General features: G+C 34.4%; 1 protein-coding gene across 13 annotated transcripts in view; it reads left to right on the top strand.

Moving 5' to 3' along the window:
* The first annotated feature begins 505 nt into the window (after nt 1–505).
* LOC107876067 (transcription initiation factor TFIID subunit 12b) overlaps nt 506–23,442 on the top strand; it is a 38,201-nt gene continuing 15,264 nt past the window's right edge. The window contains exons 1-9 of one of the 13 annotated variants that reach the window (XM_047413705.1): nt 519–3,603; nt 3,716–3,790; nt 5,036–5,240; nt 5,329–5,637; nt 11,435–11,650; nt 11,995–12,069; nt 12,708–12,786; nt 13,693–13,757; nt 13,948–14,300. In XM_047413705.1, the coding sequence (XP_047269661.1) occupies nt 11,495–11,650; nt 11,995–12,069; nt 12,708–12,786; nt 13,693–13,757; nt 13,948–14,109 (537 nt within the window). In that variant the 5' untranslated portion in view covers nt 519–3,603; nt 3,716–3,790; nt 5,036–5,240; nt 5,329–5,637; nt 11,435–11,494 and the 3' untranslated portion in view covers nt 14,110–14,300. Of the gene's footprint in view, nt 3,604–3,687; nt 3,791–4,482; nt 4,557–5,035; nt 5,638–11,431; nt 11,651–11,994; nt 12,070–12,707; nt 12,787–13,692; nt 13,758–13,947; nt 14,301–23,442 lie in introns of those variants that run through there. The other 12 variants (XM_047413701.1, XM_047413707.1, XM_047413704.1 and 9 more) reach the window with 12 other exon arrangements.

The following is a 23,442-nucleotide window of genomic DNA, read 5'->3' as shown; positions in this document are numbered from 1 at the left end:
CTAGGATGAATTAAATTTTAATACACAAATTATAAACTATTTTAATTAATATATCCTACCAAACGTGTCTTTAATTTTTCCTAAATTTATTCTAATTTGTAAAAATGTGGATTAATATTAAGGGCGGGCAAAATATTATCAGCATTTTGTGCCTTTCCGCCAGAAAAAAATTTCTCCTTTGCTACGATCCTTTATGTGACCTTGGAGAAAAATGAGTCAAAAGACCTTTCAAATTTCCAATAATGAAAAGGGGATAAATGGGTCCCATAAATTTATTAAACAAAAACTAAATCTTTTTAAAAAATTGAAATAGTTGTTGATTGGCAATTGTCGAACAATTATGCCTAGTTATTGAACAACTTTAATAATTATCGAACAACTTCATAAAGTTATCGAACAACTACCAAAGTTATTTTACAATTAAAACAAGTTATTGAGACAAAAAAATATTAAAAAAAAAAAGACTCAAAAGAAAGTTACTAATTTTAAAAACTCCAAAACCCTCACTTAATTGAATAACTTCTTTTATCCTTTTTAATCCAAAGTGCCGTGACCTTACCTTTGTATCGCATACGTATTAACAAATGTGGTTTAGGGATCAGAAGGAGAAAGGAATGATGTCCCGGGCACCTGGTATTATGGAATGGAAAGAAAAAAGATGATATGTAAAAGAATCGTCAGTTTCCAACCTCGGAATCATGCCGAGAAATTTAGCACGTTAACAACAGCAACAAGTTGAATTTCGCTGACGAATCGGGAATTCAGGTAAATTTGAAACTTCTTTAGGAATTTGGGAGTAGTGAAAAGAAAACTGAGATAAGGTCACTTTTTTTTTTTTTTATATTTTGTGCATCAAAACTTTTAATTGATTGTGAAAATAAAAAACTTTAAATTGATTCCAACAATTTTTTTGAGTATCCATTTAAGGAGAACATAAAGTTTTGGAGATTAACTACATGAAAGGAAAATTTGTGAAACTAAATCTTGTATCTTTCTCTTCCCAAGAAAACGATTGCTTGCTTTAGTCCGCTGGCTAGAACTGCTAACAGTCTTGTTTCAAATCCGGTAGCACTTGGTTCTGATCCATGTCAAACTCAGAGAATTGTGGTCACTAGGGACAACCATTGTTGGAGAAGACTGTTTCTGATGCAAAAACTACTGAGGTTGTTGTTGTTTGTGTTGGAGCTGCTGATGCTGAAAATCTGAGGATGAGGATGCCCCAGTCGTTGTTGCAACTCTTCTGAGATCAAACTCATTAACTTTTGACGCAAGTATTGAAGTAAAGCTAATTGTTTTCGCATAAGTGTTTGGTGTTGCCTCTACCGTAGAAGACGGTGTGAGGGGAATTTTGACTTGAAATTCTAGATATTTGTTTCAACCAATGAGGTTGTGACTAAGTATTCTAAATCATAACTGATTTTCGATTCTGGATCAACCAAGGTAATAGAGCGTTCACACTTGATATCCTTCTATAATAAACTACAACACTAAAGTGAGCAGAAAAGAACAAATTACCACAACTAGAGAAGGTGACATGGACTACCGCTAAGACATTAAATTCAACAAGATTAATTGTAATCTGTTCAATAGGAGAAAGCAAAATTGAACAAGTTAACGTTAATCACATAATAAGACATCCTTAAATGACTCAATTTCAACCCACATGCAAAAGTATGCGGACAAAACTTATGGGTACAAATGTAAATATCTTAATTCTTAACTGGTTAATGATTTACACAATAAGATAATTGAGTAATACCCCCTCAGCATCTATAAGCCGTTAACTACAAAATTTTAATTATTTCACCGACTATAAATCCAAAATAAGCTAATTTTGCGGTTGGAGTATCGGCAACAATTTGGTTTTGAGTAGCAGCTAGTGGTTGGTTGGTGGTTTCGATTATAAAGGTGGTTAATGGTGGAGACTGTTAGTTGTGGACAAAAGAGCTGTTAGAATTATTCACATAAAAATATCTCTCGAGATCTTAATGATAAAAACCTATTAAACCAAATAAGTTCTTAAAACTTAATGTAAACAAATGCATTTATTGGCCTAAGACAATTCAAATTCGGACCTCCATCAAATACAAACAAATGAACCCTTAAACTTGCTTTGTATGGAGGATGATGGTCATTGTTGGTCATCCATGGAAAATAAAGGCGTGTGGGAAAAATAATATCAGCTGAAGGACATTATAGTTGTTGCCTTTAGGTCCGTGGGGTTTTCTTGTTAATTCTCCGCACTTAGCTAAATTTGGCCGTAGATTTTGAAGTTGAAACTTGAAAGTTTGAGTTTTTAAAGTTGTGATTTTTGGAACTTGAATTGTGTTTTGATATGCATTTTACTTGGAAAAAAATTGAAATTCTTTGAGTGGAAGTGAATTTTTTGCCAAAAACTGGTTGTGAACTTGAAAATATTTGATGGTTATATTTTTACTATATGGTCAAAATTCATGGTTAAACGGATTTGAAGATAAATTTTCAAAATCTAATCCAAAAGTTGTGGTCAACGCTAGCTTAGCATCATGGCTACGTCATTCTATTCGTTGAAATGAGCTCCTGAACAAAAATGTCGGTGTGTGGTTGTGATTAAAGTTTTCTCCGCATACTTTTGCATGTGGGTTGACATTGAGTCATTTAAGGCTTGTCTTATTATGTGATTAACGTTAATTTGTTCAATTTTGCTTTCTCCTATTGAACAGATTACAAATAATCTTGTTGAATTTAATGTCTTAGTGGTACTAGTCCATGCCACCTTCTCTATTCTGTTGTGGTAATTTGTTCTTTTCTGCTCACTTTAGTGTTGTAGTTTACTATAGAAGTATATCAAGTGTGAACCCTCTGTTACCTTGGTTGATCCGGAATGGAAAATCTACTATGATTCAAAATATTTAGTCACAACCTCAGTAAATGAAGCAAACAGCTACAATTTCTTGTCAAAATTTTCCTCTTACCGTCTTCTACAATAGAGGCAACACCAAACGCTTATGCAAAAATAATTACCTTTACTATAATACTTGCGTCAAGAATCAATGAGTTTGATCCCAGAAGAGTTATCCCAAACTACACAGCAACAACAACAACAATATCAACAAGAGTTATCCTCGTCCTCAGATGCATCAAGCATCAGCAGCTTCAAGAGCAACAACATCAGCAATTTTTGCATCAGAAACAGTCTCCTCCAACAATGGTTGTCCCTAGTGGCCACAATTCTCTGAGTTTGACTTGACCAGAACCAGGTGCCAGTGGATTTGGAAAGCGACTCCTCGGAGTAGTTCATAGCAATCAGTTTCTTGGGAAGAGAAAGAAATAGGATTTAGTTTCACAGGTTCTCCTTTCACCTTGTTAATCTCCGAAATATTTTGTTCTCCTTGGTGGCTACTCAAGAAAATCGTTGGAATCAATTTTAAGTTTTTTATTTTTACGATTAGTTAAAAGTTTTGATGCACTAAGTATTGGAAAAGTGATTTTTCCTCAGTTGTATTTTTCATTACCCCCAAACTCCTAAACAAGCTTCAAATTCACTTCAAATCACGGCATAGAGTTGTCTGCAGTACTTTGCTCCGGAAGTTGAATTTGACTAAACTGTACCACAACAAAAAGGTGAATTTGAATAAACTGTAGTGCTAAAAACAGTTTAGTTCTATAAATAGGTTTTGTGGTTATTAATATTGTAACTTTTAACAGCTTTCCACATATTATGATAATGCTTCAGGTAGATCCGAAGGGAGAAGTTGATCCTGAGGTTGAAGAGTTTCCTTGTGAGATTGCTGATGGCTTTATTGATTCGGTGAGGCACAAAAATGATTTATTCCTTGTTATCGTTATCCTTTTTTGTGACAATTGAACCAGGAAGGTGGGTGACTGCAGGCATCCTGTTCTGCATGATTGCCTTTCTAACTATTTTGCGGTTCAACTTCTTAGATTGCTAGCTTTTTAGACTCTGTGGTTGAATAAATTGATATAGCCTCTTAAAGAGGATTTCTTCTTTTCAAGGGTCATCATCTGCTGATTAAAAATAAGTGCAAAAGAAGGCCCCCTCCCCCTCTTTTGCCATTTTAAGCAAAAATATACAAAATTTGTCGGGAAGTGATTTAGAGCTTGTTTAGATTTGCTTATTTCCGGTGATTTTAAGCCAAAATAGCTTTTAAGCACCTTTGTAGTGATTGGATAAGATTAAAAAATGCTTTTAAGCACCTATATTTAAGTCAAAATAACAAAAATAGGCCACAGGGCAAAAGTTAGAAATCCTAACTCAGTGTCTTGGCTTATAATTCATAAGTTATTAGTCCATCCAAGCAAGCTCTTAGTGTTATCAATTTACTTTGATGTACGAAACAGTCAATCAATAGCTTCCTTTTGAAATACTTTCTGCAGAAAATAGTTCGCGAAAGTCAACATATTTGATATATTTTTTTTGCTTCTTAGTAGGTTTGTTTGTCATTTTCTCTGCTAAGTTTCATGTTCCATTCCTCTTAGTAGGTTACTACTTTTGCTTGCAATTTGGCAAAGCATCGGAAACCTTCTGGAGGCCAAAGATGTATTGTTACATTTAGGTTTGTCCGGTAACTGCAAAAGATGATAGACTTGCTTTTTTTTTTCTTTTGTCTATAAGAAAAAACAAGCAATTTATCACTATTGTAGCATGTAAGATAAATCATTTCAAACTTTATCGAAGATAATAGCATTATAGAAATTAATGACCGTAGTTGTTGAATATATTTTCATAATAAGATTGTTTTTGCCTTTCTGTTTATGAGTGTCTTTTCCATAATTATATGGTGAGATCCTCTACATTTAGCCTGTACACAGGTTTTCTATCTGGAATGTAATTAGAATCACAAAATTTGACATCATATTCCTATCTACACAAACTGGGACCAAACTTTATTTCATGGTTGTACGGTGTACCATCAGTCTCCACAGTTTAATGTCTTTAGCTCTTTAAGCTTTTAAGCTATTTTGATATCTCCAACAATGTATGTATTTGACTGTAAAATCAAACTGTCATTTTTTCTTCTGAGTTTTTCATCAGACAGTGTGGGCAGCGTGGATTTGACTTCCTTAGGCCATTTAGTGTATTTATTCTCATAATTGAGATGACGTTGTGCCCTCCAAAGAAGTTGCCAGGCTTTGTTTTACAACTTAATCAGGTTGTGAATTTGACTTGTGATTGAAGCCATCAAACTGAAGAAAATTCGTTGATGTTTTCTTCATTTGGGAATTTCCTATCGCAGGAGGTATTTTTCCTTGAGAAGAGTCCTGTCAGTTCATTATGTCTTATAATCGGCTTGAAATTTCTTCAATCATTGGCTTTTTTGCTTTCAGCTCGGGATGCCTAATGCTACCCATTATTTAGTGCTACAGGCTAATTGCCGTAAAATCTCCTTTTGGGTCTTCTTTTGTTGCAGGAGGTCAAGCATTTTGCTAAGGCACCCCATTTACCTTTGCTCCTTTTCTAGATCTACTAAAGAAAAATGTCGTTCTCACTGAATTTTATTTTCTTTCTTGTTGATTCGGTGATTACCAATTTGAACTAGGTCTGACTCTCTTTGAAGACCATTCATTATGATTTGAATGACGTTAGATATTCAAGAGATTTGGTGTGAGTCCTCCCAATGGATGTGAAGCTTTCCGGTAGGGGCAAGAAGCTTCATAAAGTGTTTTTTTTAGAAAACATTCTCATTGTAATTTTATTTTCTTTCTTGTTAGTTCAATGATTAACAATTTAGGACTAGGTCTGACTCTCCTTAAAGATCGTTGATTACGATTTGATAGAAATTAGCTATTCCAAGAGATATGGCGTGAGTGCCTCCTAATGGATGTGAAGCTTTCCAGTAGGGGCAAGAAGCTTTATAAAGTGGTTCTTGATGGATGAGATGAGTAGAAGTCTTGAGTTCGTTTCTATAAACTAACATGGGTGTGAACCCTCTTTCCCTAACTTGTTGTGGAAGAAGACTCGTGAATTGAATTGAATTTGGGTTTGTTGGGTTGATTACAAATGAATAAGGTCACCCCTATTTATACTTGTGTAGGGATGTGTCACAACCCGAACCAGGGCCCGGCAATGACGGGCATCCCATTCGCATTTGTCCCAATAAGGATGGAGGTTCCAGCTGAGCTCCTGCGAACGTCAGATCTTCGAGGAAGAATGATCTGAAACGTGAGTAAGCTAGGAGTTAAAGAAGTTTCAAGGTAACTAGCCTCTTTAGCCCGAAATAGGACTCAAAGAACGGAAACATTCCTAAATACCTTTTAGCCTCCCCCTTATAAGTGTAGCGCGCTACACACTCATAAAAAAAGACTCTACTCTACACGGCTTTGTGGACACTCTGGGACCCTAAACCGTGCTCTGATACCAAGCTTGTCACGACCCGAACCAGGGCCCGACCATGATGAGCATCCCAAACCAAACAAGGCCTGAGATGACCCCTGGCTTACCTCAAGAACATAATATAAATGATAAGCAGTGGAAACCAACCAAGATAATAAGAGAAATGCATAAATCAAAAGAAAGTTTGAGAGTCCAACCAAATCCACAATGATACTCAATTACTGTCCACAAAAGTCTTTAATCCATAGTATGCCAACAAAGTCTGGACATGATCTCGACTATAACAAAAGGAATTCAAAAGTACGATAATAAATGAAAACTAGGAAAGAGACCAGACCTTCTGAATGATGGAGAGCCCCACTTCACAGCTAAAGCCCTCGGAACCTACATTATGAAACAATGTAGTGGCACAGTCATTACGGCGAGTACTGACATGCAACCCAAGGAAAGGGATAAAACATGTATGCATTTACCAAAACCATTTATAAACCACATGCACATCAAGTATACATATATATAAAAAGATGTCAGGGTAGGGGTAAGGGGCATTTTACATGATCATCTAAAATTTAATCTTGAACTCTATAGCTTTCACCGTCATCTGCTGACCCATGGGTAGTATGGGTCATCTAGTAGCCCATGGGCTATATGGGTCCGGTACTCCCCAACTGGCGGGGCCCTAGTCCGTGTTGGCCGCACGTATCAAGGTTAGGCTAAAGTCACAATTTGACTAAAGCCGCCATACATAGTATCCTCGTGTTAGGGACACAATCTGGTCATCCAGTTAAGGTACGACATCCCTATGCCGGCAAACATAGGTTTTGGGCATTGGTCACGAAGACTTATGCCTTCTCGGTGAGCTATATAATTCCCTTTAGAGCCCAATTAAAACACTTTTCACATAACATTAATCATGGAGTCGTTCATTAGACATTCACATTGGTATCATCGTACCAAGACTTGCAAGCCATTCATATCATGCCAAGAAAACATTATCATAAAACATTAATGACTCCTTAACCCCATCATTTTAAATCATAATCATATTCATCATTAAATTGCATAAGAATCTCAAAGCAGTCATAAAGCTCAATACTTTCAATATTTCAAAAAGATGGGGTGTCACCTTTGTTCATCATCTCAATTCAAAACTTTTTCAAAGGACTTGAAAATCATGATTTCCATCATCCTTAACATTCAATGTTTCAATACTTATATAATACAATGCATAATTTCAAAAATGTTATTCAAAAATCCAAAACCCACCAAAAGTGGTGATAAATAATTTATAAGAAGAGGAAATTAATATTTAAAATTAATTTCCCCTGCTCTCCTCTGCTTTATATTACTTATGGGTGCCGTATCTATGTTATGTAATCTGCTTCTGTGCTGCACTATGTGTTTGTGTGGTGTCTCGTGCCTTGAGCCGGGGGTCTATCGGAAACAGCCTTTCTACTTCATCAGAGGTAGAGGTATGGACTGCGTACATCTTACCCCCCCCGACCCCACTAGGTGGGAATACACTGGGTTTGTTGTTGTTGGTGGTGGTGGTGATGACAATCCTCAAACTCTAGTTAAATTCAATCATTCAAGAACACTTAAATAACAATTGAATGAATGCGATAATATAGTATTTAAATTAGGGAGTGTCCTACATGCCTTATTTGAAGAGAAATTTCTCGGGAATAGCAAAAAGAGAAGTCCCAAGCTTGAACCTTAACCTCTCTACTTTTCAACTTAGCTTTGGAATGAAGAATGACCCTTTTTGAGAGAATACGAAAGTTTTAAGGCTTAGAAACGCGTTATGTGAGGATAAAACGATTTATAGGACGTAAAAGGACCAAAATGACCTTAAAACCTTTTAAAAACGAAGTCCCATCGACGAAAGTAGGGGGTCGCGGCACGGAGCGCATCGCGAACCTCCCGCTTCGTGGTGCGAGGTCTAGTGCGGAGACGAGGCAATAATCCCTCGCGAGCCCCCTCGCAGCGCGAAGCCATCGCGCACCAACCCCTTCGCAATGCACGTCCCTGTTTTTAGCTCTAAACCTTTCCCAATGCACCCGAACTCTTCCCGAAGTGTTTTACGCTTATGTAGGGGTCACGCAAGCTCATTTTAATTCGTTTTAGACCCCGTAACACCCAAGGTGTTACAGGATGATTCTAGATACAAAAATATCCACCACAACCATCTCCCCTAAATGTCTTGACTCTAGAATATCGAGATTTTTCTTAAGTACAAATATTAAGGAGAATACTCTATAACTTTCTAGATTCTTCTACCTAAAATAGCCTAGAATATGTAGGTATTTCTTCAAGATGATTATACTAGATACTACACTAGACAATTCTAAAAACTTTACTAGAAAAACTATGATTTCAAAAAATCTACTTTAATATATTTCACAAATCCGAGCCATAAAAAGGGAAGTTAGAGAACTCTGTTTGGTGCTTGAAGTTAAAGACCTTGCAGCACTTGTTTATTTGCATGTTCGATTATCTTGTTCAGTAGCTATTAGAATCATCCCCGCCAATAAGAAGAAGAAGATAGAGAACACTTTTTGGTGCTTAAAGTTAAAGAGGTTGCAACAGGAAAATCCTTCATTAATCGGGCTTATCTTTATCATTTCATATTCAACTAATTTGGGATCACTAAAGATGATGGACAAGTATACCTCTTGCATGGTCAAATGTTAATATGATTGAATATCAAGTGCAATTACGTGTTCCTTTGGGGGCTTCATCGGGCGTCAAACAACCACTTCAGAATTGTACAACAAGGGGAATTGAAAAAAAAAGTGAAATTACATGCCCTAATATCTTAGGCCCCGTTTTCTTGCATTAGTATTAAGATATTTGAATTTGAATGCACATAAAAATGATTAAGATATTTCTAGATCTAAAAATTGAATGATTAAGACTATTTTTTAACATTTGGATGTGCATAATTTATTTTTTTAACACAATAAATATATAACTTAAATAAAAAATTTATTAAATATTAGAAAAATATGTAAATGTAATTAAATAAATTCATAATTTGATAAAAAATAAGACATTTTTGTTCGCTGATGATGGTTGAAATGGTTTGTAATGGTGGTGGTATGGTTGGTGCCAGTGGTTAGTAATGGTGGTGGAGGTTGTTGGTGTTGTAGTTACTTGTGCAGTGATGATGATTGGTAGTGGTGGTGATGGTTGTGATTATGGAGTTGGTTGATGTTCGTAGTTGATAGTGGTGGTGATAGTAGCTGAAGAATGTGTGGTGGTTGATGATGGTGTTAGTGGTAGTTGTAATTGTAGAGGTGGCCGATAGCAGGAATTGTCCAGAGTGGCAGTGGCAGCAATATATATAATTATAAATGATGGAGGCGGTAGGTGTGGTAGCGGCTGACAATAGTGTTTGCCAGTGGTGATTGGTAGGGTTGCTTACCGACGGATAAATATGCTTAAAATTTGACTTATTAACCATCAACTTTTAAATATTCTAATTCGCTAGCCAACCGATAAAATATCGGTTGGTTCGACATTAGGTTAACAATTATCGACACAGAACGAGTGGTGTATCGACTATCGAGAAAATAATAGCATTAAAAGCACTTGCTTCTCATAGCCAACTTGTTGTTATTGAAGCATGAAGAGAGAATGACTGATGAGAAACTTTAGAATGTTGAATGGCGGAATGGGGGCTGTGGTTTAGGCTTGCTTACTTCTTAAGGGTTTAGAATTGTAATTTGCAATACGTATTTGATATACTTAAGGGTACAAATGTGAAGCTAACGGTTTACTCGATAAGAAAATTGAGTAATCTCCCCTGTACCAATAAGTCGTTGACTATAAAACTTTGATCAGTTCACCAACTGTTTTGAATAGCCCTAGTGGTTGGTGGTTATGGTCGACAGTGATGATAAAGGTGGTTAATGGTGGAGGTGGTTGGTCGTTGACAGAGGAGTGGTCAAGATTATTCACATAAAAGTATCCTTTCTTGTACTCCCTCCTTTTCTTGTTACTTGTCACAGTTTCTTTTTTGAGAGGCAAATAATATGAACTTTGACAAGCATTTTTAAGATTTATTTTTTTAGCAAATTGATATGGGAAAAATTGCAACTTAAAGTACTTTTCGTATAGTATTTTGAATATCCAAATTTTGATTAAAAAATATTGAATTAATCTAATCTAATTTAGCTTTGAAAATTAGTCAAATCGATTATTGTAAAGCAAAACGTGATAACTAAAAAGGAATGGAGGGAGTATTAAAATTTTGTTCAACATCTTAATGATAAAGACCTATTAGACCAAATAAGTGCTTAAATCTTAATGTGAACAAATGCTTTTAATGGCCTAGACGTCCATTAGGTGCAAACAAATGAGTCCTTAGACTTGCTTTGTATGTAAGATGATGGTCATTGCTGGTCATCCATGGAAAATAAAGATGTGTGGGAACTATAAATCCTTTTTAAGAAAAATAATATCAGCTGAAGGACATTATAGTTGTTTTTGCATTTAGGTCCGTAGGGTTTTCTTGTAATTCTCCACACTTTTCTTCTGTTTGGTCATAGGTTTTAAAGTCGAAACTTGAAACTTAAAAATTTGAGTTTTTGAAGTTGTGAGTGATTAGTTGGAACTTGGATTGTGTTTGGATATGCATTTTACTTGGAAAAAAATTGAAATCTTTGAGTGGAAGTGAAATTTTTCCCAAAAATAGGCAGTGCACTTGAAAATGTTTGAAGATTATATTTTTACGATTTCTTCAAATTTCACGGTCAAACGGATATTTGAAGATAAATTTTCAAAACTTGATCCAAAAGTTGTGGCCAACGCTAGCTTAGCGTCATGGTTACGTTATGCTATACATTGAAATATAGCTCCGGGACAAAAATGTCGGTGTGTAGCTGTAATTAAAGTTATGTCTGAATGCTTTTGCATGTCTGTTGAAATTGAGAGTCATTTAAGGCTGCCTTTACTATGTGATTAGTGTTACCTTGTTCAACTTTGCTTTCTCCTTTTGGACAGGTTATGATAATCTTGTTGAAGTTAATGTCTTAGCAGTAATCCATGTTGCCTTTTCTATTCCATTGTGGTAATTTATTTGTTTCTGCTCAGCAGCTCCAACAGCAACAACAACAACCTCAGTAGTTTTTGCATCAGAACCTGTTTTCTCCAACAATGGCTCTCCCTCGTGGCCACAATTCCTTGAGTTTTACTGATTCAGAACCAGGTGCCACCGGATCTGGAACGACTCCTGGGAGTAGTTCAAGCCAAGGAATTGAAGCAAACAATCGGTTTCTTGGCAAGAGAAAGATACAAGATTTAGTTTCACAGGTTTTTGGTCACCTTGTTAATCTCCATAACTTTCCATTCTCCTTGGTGGTTTCTCAAGAAAATAGTTGGAATCAATTAAATTTTTTTTATTTCACGATCACTTAAAAGTTTGGGTGCACAAAGTATATGAAAAGTGATCTTTCCCTCAGTTTCCGTTTTACTACCCCTAAAGAAGTTTCAAATTTTTTTGCTGGGGAATTTGAATTTGACTAAACTGTATTGAAAAAAAAAGGTGAATTTGAATAAACCGTACTTCTAAAACCAGTTATGTTCTATAAATAGGTTTTGTGATTTTATTAGTACATTAACTTTTTAGCTTTCCACATTGTATTGTAATGTTTCAGGTAGATCCGAAGGGAAAAGTTGATCCTGAAGTTGAAGAGCTTCTTTATGAGATTGCTGATGACTTTATTGATTCGGTGAGACACAAAAATGATTTGTTCCTTGTTATCGTTATCTTTTTTTGTGACAATTGGGCCAGGAGGGTGGGTGATTGCGGGTATCTTTTACAGTTCAAGTTCTCAGCTTTTTAGATTCTGTGGTTGAATACATTGACACTGCCAGTTAAAGAGGATTTTTTTCTTTTCAAGGGTCATCCTCTGCTGGTTGAACGCCCCCTCCCTCCCTTTTGCCAATTTAAGCAAAAATAAACTAAATTTGTTGGGAAGTGATTTAGAGCCTGTTTGGATTGATTTATTTAGGCGATTTTAAGCCAAAATAGCTTTTGAGCACTTTTGTAGTGTTTGGATAAGAGTAAAAAAGTGCTTTTAAGCACTTGGGTTCAAGTCAAAATAACAAAAATAAGCTAAAAGTCATAAGTTAGAAATCCTAACTTGTGACTTTTGGCTTATAAGTCATAAGCTATAAGTCCATCCAAACTTGTGCCTTTAATGTTATCTATACTTCGATGCATGAAACAGTCAATCAATAGCTTGCTTCCTTTTGAAATACTTTCTGCAGAAAATAATTCATGAAAGTCAACGCATATGATATATGTATTAGCATTGATTGTTTGTCATTTTCTTTGCTAAGTTTCATTTTCCGTTCCTCTTTGTAGGTTACTACTTTTGCTTGCAATTTGGCAAAGCATCGGAAATCTTCAACTCTGGAGGCCAAAGATGTATTGTTACATTTAGGTTTGTGCCAGTAATTGCAAAAGATGGCAGACTTGCTTACTTTGTTTCCTTTTGTTTAAGAAAAAACAAGCAATTTATCACTATTTTAGCTTGTAAGAAATCATTTCAGCCTTTATAGAAATTAATGGTCGTAATTGTTGCGTATATTTTCATAATAAGATTGTTTATGGGTGTGTCTTTTCCATGATTATATGGTGAGATCCTCTGCATTTAGCCCGTTCACAGGTATTCTCTCTGGAATTTAATTGGCGTCACAAAATTTGACACCATATTCCTATCAATACAAACTGGGACAAAACTTTGTTTCATGGATGTATGGTGTACCATCAGTCTCCACAGTGATTAGCCTTGAGCTCTATATGCTTTTAAGCTACTTATGCACACAGCCAACCACTAGAATTTGTATCCACCTCCTCATATGTATGCATCAAGAGTTGCTGGCGAATAATATGATGAAAATAGTTTGAGCAGCTTTCTCTTTAGTCGTCAGGAGTGGCTCCAAGTTATGTGTGAGCTGAATCCTGACTTAGTTAAAAGTTGAGTATCTGAATTGTCCTAGTTGCATCTGAGAGAGTGACACTGCAGTCGTATACAGTACATAAAATGGCTCCCATTTTTGTGAATAGATTTCGATTTCCTTGGTTGTTTAGTACATGCAGAACGCAACTGTATTTTGTCCCAGCACATTAATCCTGCTAAAATTATATCAGGCAACAACTTTTTGCTTTGCCTAATGCACTTCGCTATACTTTGACGGAAAGGCTCCTTCATGATCTCATCAATGCGGTAGTTTCTGAGAATGTTTTCATTCGGCGTATCATTGCTTAGGATGTTTCATTACATATTTTGATTAAGAAAGAACAAAAATTGTGGTATTGGTCTAAGTTAACTATGATGTTTTTTCAGAGAAAAATTGGCATTTGACTGTTCCAGGTTTTTCAAGTGAGGATAAGAAAAACCATGCAGAACATGTAAGCTCTTCCTCCTCTCTTTACTTTCTTGGGTGGTATATAGCTTTATATCTGCAAAAAAGTGAGGTTGTTTGAGTTATTATGCATTTGATCTCTACAAAGAGTGTTTGGAAATGGTGAGTTGGATCTTCTTTTGTGATGATACGACCTGCATTTGATGTATAATTCATAGTCTTGGTGTTTACCTCAGATGCCTACCATGATGGAGACGTCACCACAAGCTGAAACAAGTCAAAGCAGTATCACTAAGGAGACCATCAGTCCGGGGCTGGTTGACCATGTTGGTTCGAATGACTTAATCGAACCACCAAGTTCAGAGGAATTGGCTTCACCATCTAATGATCAATTATAATTCAACTTTAACAAGTTGTGATGTCCCTGGAGATCGGTGCACCCGTTGCTTTGCTGTAATAAAAACTTGTTCAACTGCAATTTGCTTGTTGACTGAAGATGACAAACATAGTCTGTTGTGAGTTTGCTTTAAACATTAGTCTGTTGTGAAATTTCATGTCTGTTTGTGTTATTAGCATGATTGTTCTGCCATTTTTGTCATTCTTTTTGCCGCCTCCTCTAGTCTAAATGATTTCATGCCCTGACTTCTTGTGTTAACTCTTATTGATCTCAACTGCTATATAAATTATTCATAAGAAAAATAAATTTAGATTATTTGGATGGAATAAGGGTCTGTTTGGTATGAAGTTTTGTAATTTCTCCTTGTTTGGTAGGACAAAATTTTCAGGAAATATATTTTTTCTGGGAAAAGATGTTCCTTAAAGGGAAATAGGGGAAACAAGTTCGATAAATGACATTCTAAGCAGGTGTTCGGACATGTGATTTCGTCTCGTGATTTGAAATGAAGAGATAAAATCAGCGTTTGGACATATAGTTTAATGTTGATTTCATATCACGACAACATATCACGAGGAGAAATCTCAAATTCTCAGAACGCTTGATTTTTGGGATAGAAATAGGTTTCGAAAGTCCAATATCCACTTGTTGATTGATGTAAAGGGAGAGCATTTCCATACTTAGAATAAACTAGTTTAGGTGTACGCGCCTTGTGCATGTACTTCACTTTAATGAGTTCAAACATTACACTAATAGGATATTTGTTTAAATAATAAAGATGAATATAATAATTAAATTTAATATCTTTTGAGCATATAAAGATGAAAAATTTATTTACTAAATCTAACATTTATCAAAAATATTTTTAAAAGTCGATCAATATTCATCTACCATCTGTAAATTGCAACAAAAAATACAATGACAGAGAGATCAAAATAATACAATTAAATTTATTTTTTACACACAAAAATTTTCTCAAAGTCGTCCAACACTTATCTACCACCTATAAATAATAACAAAATAATACGATAATAGAGATATCAAAATAATACAACTAAACCTAACATTTACATAAAAAAAACTCTTCAAAGCCGACCAACACTTATCTATCACTGGTACACCGCAACAAAATAATACAATAAAAGTGATATCAAAACAGTACAATTAAACTTATATTTTACACATAAAAATTTCTCAAAGCCGATCGAGATTCATCTCTGAACTGTAAACTACCACAAAATAATAAACTAATAGAGATATTATGATAATATAATTAAATCTAAACTTTACCTAAAAAGAATTCAAAGCCGACCCACATTCATCTAGCATCTGTGAATTAAAATAAAATAATAAAATAATAAATATATCAAAATAATACATTTAAATCTAACCTTTACGCAAAAAATTCTTCAAAATCAACCGACATTCATCTACGACATGTAAAGTATAAAAAAAATAATATGATAGTGATCACAAAGTTTCGATTTTGATCTAACTAATTCTTGTCTGATTGAAAATTTGACCCTAAAGAATGATTTTGAATGAAAACAAAGAAGATATATATATACACATGTTGAATTCTATTATGCTGACAAAAACTGTGAAGAAGTTGAGGATACATGCAATCGAATCAAGTTAAATGAGCATCAATCATATTCTCCCAATAGACAAACCAGTTTGTTCTCTAGTTTAACGTACATCCCAATATTATAGAAGTAGTTCCTGAATAGAGTCCTATTTTAGGAGTATTTTTCTAATTGATAAGTAAAAAGAAAAATATTAATGGTTTCTGAAAATATTTATCTATGAAAGGTAGAATTTGAAAATAATCGTGCTCATTTTCTTTCTAAAAATAAAAATAAAATTTTAAAATAATATAGATTAAGCAAAATATCAACTATAAGAACCTTCTACCTTAAAAAGTAAATTTGTATATAAAAGGTAATAGACGGAAGTTGTAAAATATTTTATGTCGGTGTTTTTTTGTTTTTTGTTTAATAACATTTTATTTTTTGGTAGAAAGAATGTAAATAGAGTTTTAATTAAATATAAGTTAAATAAATAGTGAAAAGACAGCTTTGTCTGAAGAAGAGTCTTTTAATGAAGGGCAAAAAATTTAAATCACTTTTCTAAGGTCTTCACACTTTTAATATATTATTATTATTATAGATATAGATTATAGATAAGTATGGAGACATGGGATCACCTTTACGAATTTCCTTGGAAGGGGGAAAAAGATTTGGTCTTAGCACCATTGACTAGAACTGGGATATTGTTAGTGGTGACGCATGAGATAATGAGTTTAGAGATGTTAGGAGGAAACTTAAAATAGCTAAGCGTTTGATAAATAAAAGACCATTCGATTTTATCAAAGGCTTTTTTAGATCAATTTTAAGAATCATATCACCTTTCAAATTAGTGATTTATTGACGTAGATAATGATTTTTTTAGCTTGAAGAACTTCTAAAATTCTTCCCAAAGCTTCTTAAACGAATTATGATAATACCACAACATAGGGTGTGTTCAGTATGGTTTCAAGAAAACATTTTCAAGGAAATTAAATTATTTCATACTTATTTTTTTTTTTGTGTTCTTGTATGCAAGTAAATAGCTATTCTAGATTGGTAATTAATTGAGATAGGTTCTAAATTAACAATTTTTTTAAAACTATTTTTTGAAATTCCTGTTATTTTGGTAAAGAGCCCAAAATTTTCTCAGCTATGAGAAATAAGATAATTTTGTCTGGTATGAATTTGGTTCTTAATATGCTTTATCATTATCCTATTTACTCATTTAAAGCGTATCTTATCATTAAAATAATGTGTCATCTTGAAAGACAGTATCTTAAATCTAAAATTTTCTTGAAAAAGGATTTATATAAATTCAAAATTGTTAAAAGAGTTGAGTTACTCAAAATTGTTGACATAAGTTATGTTACGTTTAATTTCTCATCATCATTCTACTTTCTCCGTTAATTGTTCTCACTCAATTAAAGTTTGACAACAATTAAATAAACTACAAGTTTTATTATGTCAAATATATTTCATGAGAAAATGAATATATTTTAAAAATTGAATATCAAATTAAAATTTTTAAATATGTAATTGAAAGTAAATAAAGAAATTAAAAGTAGTTTGTAACACTTAAAGTAAAAGAAATGATCTTATTAAAAAGTTTCGATTGATGTTTTGCAAAAAGTAAAAGATTCAACAAAATAGTAACTTCATTTTGTATTAAATTTATGTATGTGATCACAATCACATTGATCTTCAAAAATTGAAAAGAGAAGACTTATGTCATTCAAAATGAATTTATTTAGGAAATATTTTTATTCTTATAATGTGTACTATGTTTTAAGTTTTTCTTCCAATATGCACTCTTCCTTTATTTTTATTAATTGTTATTTTTATCTTCCTCTCAGTGTTTTAGAAAAAGAAACTGAAAGATAGATTTAAGCAAGTATTTTAATAATAAAATATATTTGAGACTAATGTCTTATTTGTTTGTACTTAATGGAGGTCTGAATTTGAATGATTCATACTTCAGTCCATTAATTGCATTTGTTTTTATTAAGATTTTAGCTCTTAATAGGTTTGAATAAGTCTTAATCATTCAGATCCGAAATCAATTCTTAATATAATCAAGAGGTATTTTTATATTGGATGATATTCACCACCACTCTGTGAACAATCACCAATCACCACCACTACCAACTTTGCCACCACCACCATTATGAACCACCAACCACCACTATCAACTACCACCACCAACCACTTCCACATCACAACCATCGTTGACAACCAATATCGTTACCAACTACTATGGTCAATAAAACCTACCACCTTCATTAATCTTATATCCACCGCCACCGTGAATGCTAACATCAATTTCAGCGCCACCATCATCAACAACCACTACCGACTAATCGCTACTACCGACTAGCTCTTTTATCACAATTAGAACCACCGCTAACTGTCACTAACGCATCATCAACCTCCACACATTCTTCAGCCACTACCACCATCATTGTCTCCAGTTTCTCCACCTCTACCACCACTTTAACCACTACCATCACGACAATCTATCTCTACTAATAACCATCTACATTATTACAGCTAACAGTGTCTCCAACTACCACCAACACATTATCAAACATCATTCATTCATTTTTCAGCCATCGCAATCAACACCTCCAATAACTAACATCAACCAACTTTACATCACGACTCCACCACTACTAATCGCCACCATCAGAACAGTCACCACAATACCAACTATCTCTACCATCACAACTATCACTACCAACATTACTAGTCACTAACATCAATCATTACCACCACCACCACCACCGTCACTAACAAATATAAATATTTTTTTCAATCAAATATAATTTTTTTGTATTAAATTAAATATTTTTAAAATATATAATTAATTTTTTATTTGAATTGTATTTTTTATTATATATACAACTAAATAAATTTTGCACATTTAGATATTGAAAAAACAAACAGTCTTAATCCTTCATTTTTCAGATCTAGAGACAATATCCTAATCATTTAGATGGACATTCAGATTCAGACGTCTGAATCTTAATAAAAACAAATACAGCCTAAATCTCAACAAAAGATAAATTTATGACAAAATTTCAAAAAAATAACTAAAAATTAAGTAATAAATAAGGCGTCATAGCTAAAAATTGCCTGACTATAGGTCGTAGCCATACTTTAGTAGCTAATATACAATATAAATTCACTTTAGAAATTTGTATATGAGCTCAAAAATTTGCTTTATACACAAATACAAATTAGAGATTTTATATATGAGTCTCGAAATTTGTTTGGTCAACAAATACAAATATATAATAAAAATAGCATAAATTTCAATCCTTCTAGAACGTATGATGTTGATTCCAACACATATACACATGACTCTGGTTTCATTTTACTTGGTCAATGTTGGATTTGGCACACCTCTTAAGAAAACTTTAATTAGAGGTATATTTTACTAAACTAATGTCATTAATGATATTTTATAATTCTAAATTTAACTATTGCTACTTTAGCTGTTTACTACCCCTCCTTTTATTTTTACTTGTCACGATTCATTTTTCATAAGTCAAACTTCACGAACTTTGACCAGCATTTTAAGATGGACTTTTTCATCATATTACATAAGAAGAATTACAACTTGTAGCATTTCTTGTATTGTTCTTGAACATCTAAATGTTAAAATCTAAAATATTAAATTAATCTATTTCAATTTAGCTTTAAGATTTTGTCAAATAGTGTTGGAGTCCCACATCGATGGGTTAAAGGGTCCTTGGTCTCCTTATATGGTCTTGGACAATCCTCCCCTCATGAGCTAGCTTTTGAGGTTGAGTTAGGCCCAAGGTCTATTTATGGAGTTTATTTCTTTCCATACTTATTGTTAGGAATAGGATAAATATGGTAGGTATATATTTAGTGTATATTTTTCTATAGGGTAAATATGGTAGGTATATATTCAGTCGGTTAGAGGTTTTTGTATATATACATCCTTGTATTACCGAGAAATTGATTCAATACAATCAATATTTTTTCAATTCTTACATGGTATCAAAGCCTTAGGGTTGATCCTTCCTTTCATATCGTTTTCAATCCGTGTTATTCTTTTCTCCCTTTTTTTTCTCTCTCATCTTTTTGACAATGGTGAATCCAACAGTCCATGAAACAGCAACAGTAGCTACTGGTAGCACCAAGGATGCAACCTTGACTGATTCCACCCACTCGTACTACCTTCACCCTTCTGACTCACCGGGAATGATACTGGTGAATGCAGTTTTTTATGGAAAGGGTTACGGAGGATGGCGAAGAGCTATACGCATCGCACTGTCTACTAAAAATAAGCTAAGGTTCATTGATGGGAGTTTTGCTTAACCAGAGTCATTTTCTCCTCTTTTTCAACCATGGAGCCGCTGTAACGACATGGTTATCTCGTGGATCTTAAACTCTTTGTCAAAAGTTATTGCAAAGAGTTTGTTGTACTCTAAACAACACATGAAATTTGGAACGGGTTAGAAGATAGATTTGGACAATCAAACGATGCTCAACTCTATCAGATTCAAAAGGAATTGAGCGGGCTGGTTCAAGGAAATTCTGACATTCCCGGATACTACACTTAGGTAAAAAGGATCTGGGATGAGCTTGATGCTCTCAATACTTTTGTGCATTGCAGTTGTGAGTGCACCTGTGGGGGGAAATCCAAAACCCTTAAATCACTTCTGGATGGTCGTTTAATCCAGTTCTTGATGGGTCTTAACGACACTTATTCCTCTACTCGAAGCAATATTCTAATGATCTCGCTACTTCCTAGTGTTAATCAGGCTTACTCACTTCTCATCCAAGATGAAAACAACGTGAGATACATGTGAGTAAATATCCCATTGAATTAGCTTTCCTAACAGCAAATCAACAAGGAGGAAATCAGAAAAATAATAGGTCAGACAACAAGTTTAAAGGGTATTCTGAGGAAAAGAAGAACAACACGTTTTGCAACTACTGCAAGAAACTTGGTCACGCAATCGACCATTACTACAGGTTAAAAAAATTCCCTCCTAATTTCAAGTTCACTAAGCCTGGGAGGTTTCAAGGAGGGCCTTCCAGTAACCAAGCAATGGCTTCAGAGGAAACAGGAAAAGAACAAATGTATGATACAAATTCTTCAGGGAAAAATATCACACAAGAGCAGTTTCTCAACTTTTTCAACTGCTTCAACAGGTGAAGTCTGGCTAACAGGGAGAACATACCTCTGATGCTAATGCTACTGCCAATTGTACTGGTATAATCTAGCCTCACTTTAATCCTTTTTCGTGCTTTTCACGTATTGATTCTAGTTCCTGAATCCTGGATTCAGGAGCTACAGAGCACATGACATATGACAATTCTATTCTCTCTGATATTAGACCTTTACTTGAACCTGTCTTTGTTAATTTGCCAAATTCTCTAAAGGTCAGAGTAAATCAAATAGGAACGGTTAGAATTCTTCCAAATTTAACACTAAAAAATGTCTTGTTTGTTCCAGATTTTAGATTCAATCTTTTATCTGTTTATCGGCTAACCAAAACTCTTGATTGTCACTTACTCTTTTGTTCTTTTGCTGCACTCTTTCAGGCCCCTTCAATGAAGAGGCACATGGTACTTGGTAGAGTACAAAATGGTTTATATTTGCTCAAGTCATTCCCGATCAAGCAGCATCCAGTTTCTAAACCAATTATTCAGCAAGTTTCTTAACTTTCTTCTAGTTGCACTAGTCAAAGTGATACTCAAGTTTTTCATTCAGTTTCTAAGTTAAGTTCAAATGTAAGCCTTTGGCACATAAGATTAGGGCATATGCCCCTCTCGAATATGAAAAATATTTCAAGTTTGCAGTTTTTGTCTCCATCTAATTCTTCTACTCCTTGTGATATTTGTTTTAAAGCTAGACAATGCAAATTACCTTTTCAATCAAGTCATATTTCCACTACTTCTATTTTTTAGCTCATTCACATTGACACATGGGGTCCATATAAATCTACTACTTACGACGGATTTAGATACTTCCTCACTATAGTAGATGATTTTAGTAGAGCTACTTGGACTTATTTACTTAAAACCAAGAGCTTTCTCTATTTTAAAATCGTTCTTGGCCATGGTACAAACACAATTTCAAACTAGAGTTAAAACCATTAGATCTGATAATGCTCTAGAATTGGGTACAAGTTCACTTACGTCGGCATATCTTTCTTCTATGGGAATCCTATACCAAACTACTTGCATCCACACTCCACAACAAAATGATGTTGTGGAAAGGAAACACAAACACCTTCTTGAGACATCTAGAGCTTTACTTTTCCAATCCAAGCTTTCTATTGCATATTGGGGAGATTGTATATTAACCGCAACTTTCTTAATAAACAGATTTCCTTCCAAGGTTTTAAATCTTAAATCTTTCTATGAAGTACTTTTTGGGAAACCACCTTCTTATGCTCTACTCAAGCCTTTTGGCTGTCTTTGTTATGCATCTACTTCATCTCGCATAGGTCAAAGTTTGATCCTAGATCCACGAAATGTGTTCTCTTGGGCAATCCTTTTAGGAAGAAAGGATATAAGCTTTTAGATTTAACTACTAGGAAAATTATTATTTCTAGGGATGTAATATTTTATGAAATAATTTTTCCCTTTTCAGATCAGTCTATTTACATCCTAATTTTCCCAAACTACTCTACCATTCCATTCATCGAACCTCCTATTAATTTTTTCTTTCCTGAGCACACTGTCCAATCTATTCATATCAGGGAACAATCTTCTGTTTCATCTCCCGTTCCTGTTAATCCAGTTATTCATGTTTCTGTCAATCCGATTGAACAAGTTCCTACAAATTATATACCAAGTACTGCTCCTATTATGCCTTGTACACAACCAGCTTCAAGGAAATCCACCAGATCGCACACTAAACCTTCCTATTTGGAGGATTATATATGCAACATGTGTACTTAACTAATCTCACATCTTCTTGTTTTGACAGTTCCCTTAACCCCTCGGGTTTGCCTATTTCTACTCTAACTTTCTCTAATTAATCCCTCATTCATTCCCTTTCCAGCATTGTTGTACCTAATCATTTTTCCAGGCTATTTTACACCCATGTTGGCAGGAAGCACTGGCTAAAGAGTTTCAGGCTTTGGAATCTAATAGAACATGGGATGTTGTTGAATTACCTAAAGGGCACAAAGCATTACCTTGTAAGTGGGTTTATAAGGTTAAATATCACTCTAATGGGAATGTTGAAAGATATAAATCACGACTGGTGGTTAAGGGAGATACTCAACGAGAAGGTATAGATTTCACCGAGACTTTCTCCCCCGTAGTTAAGGTATAGATTTCACCGAGACTTTCTCCCCCGTAGTTAAGATGACTACTGTTCGGTGTCTTTTGGCTATTGCTACTAAAAAGGGTTGAGATTTGAATCAATTAGACGTGAACAATGCATTTCTTCATGGATACCTATAAGAAGAGGTCTATATGAAGTTTCCTCCAGGATTATGTGCTCCTAGTCCTAATCATGTGTGCAGGTTGCGTAAATCTTTGTATGGGCTGAAGCAAGCTTCTCGGCAATGGTATGCTCGACTCACTGCAGCCCTTAATTTCAAAGGATATTCTCACTCTTTAAATGACTACTCCTTATTTTATAAGAGATTTGACTCTGGGATCACTATATTAGCTGTTTATGTCGACGATATTTTGGTCACTGGCAACGACCCTGCTGAAATTCAAAGTCTGAAAGCATTTCTTGATTCAGAATTTCAAATCAAAGATCTTGGCTT

Source organism: Capsicum annuum, chromosome 6 (assembly GCF_002878395.1).
Source record: "Capsicum annuum cultivar UCD-10X-F1 chromosome 6, UCD10Xv1.1, whole genome shotgun sequence".
NCBI lineage: Eukaryota > Viridiplantae > Streptophyta > Magnoliopsida > Solanales > Solanaceae > Capsicum > Capsicum annuum.
This window is presented reverse-complemented; position numbering and strand designations above follow the sequence as displayed.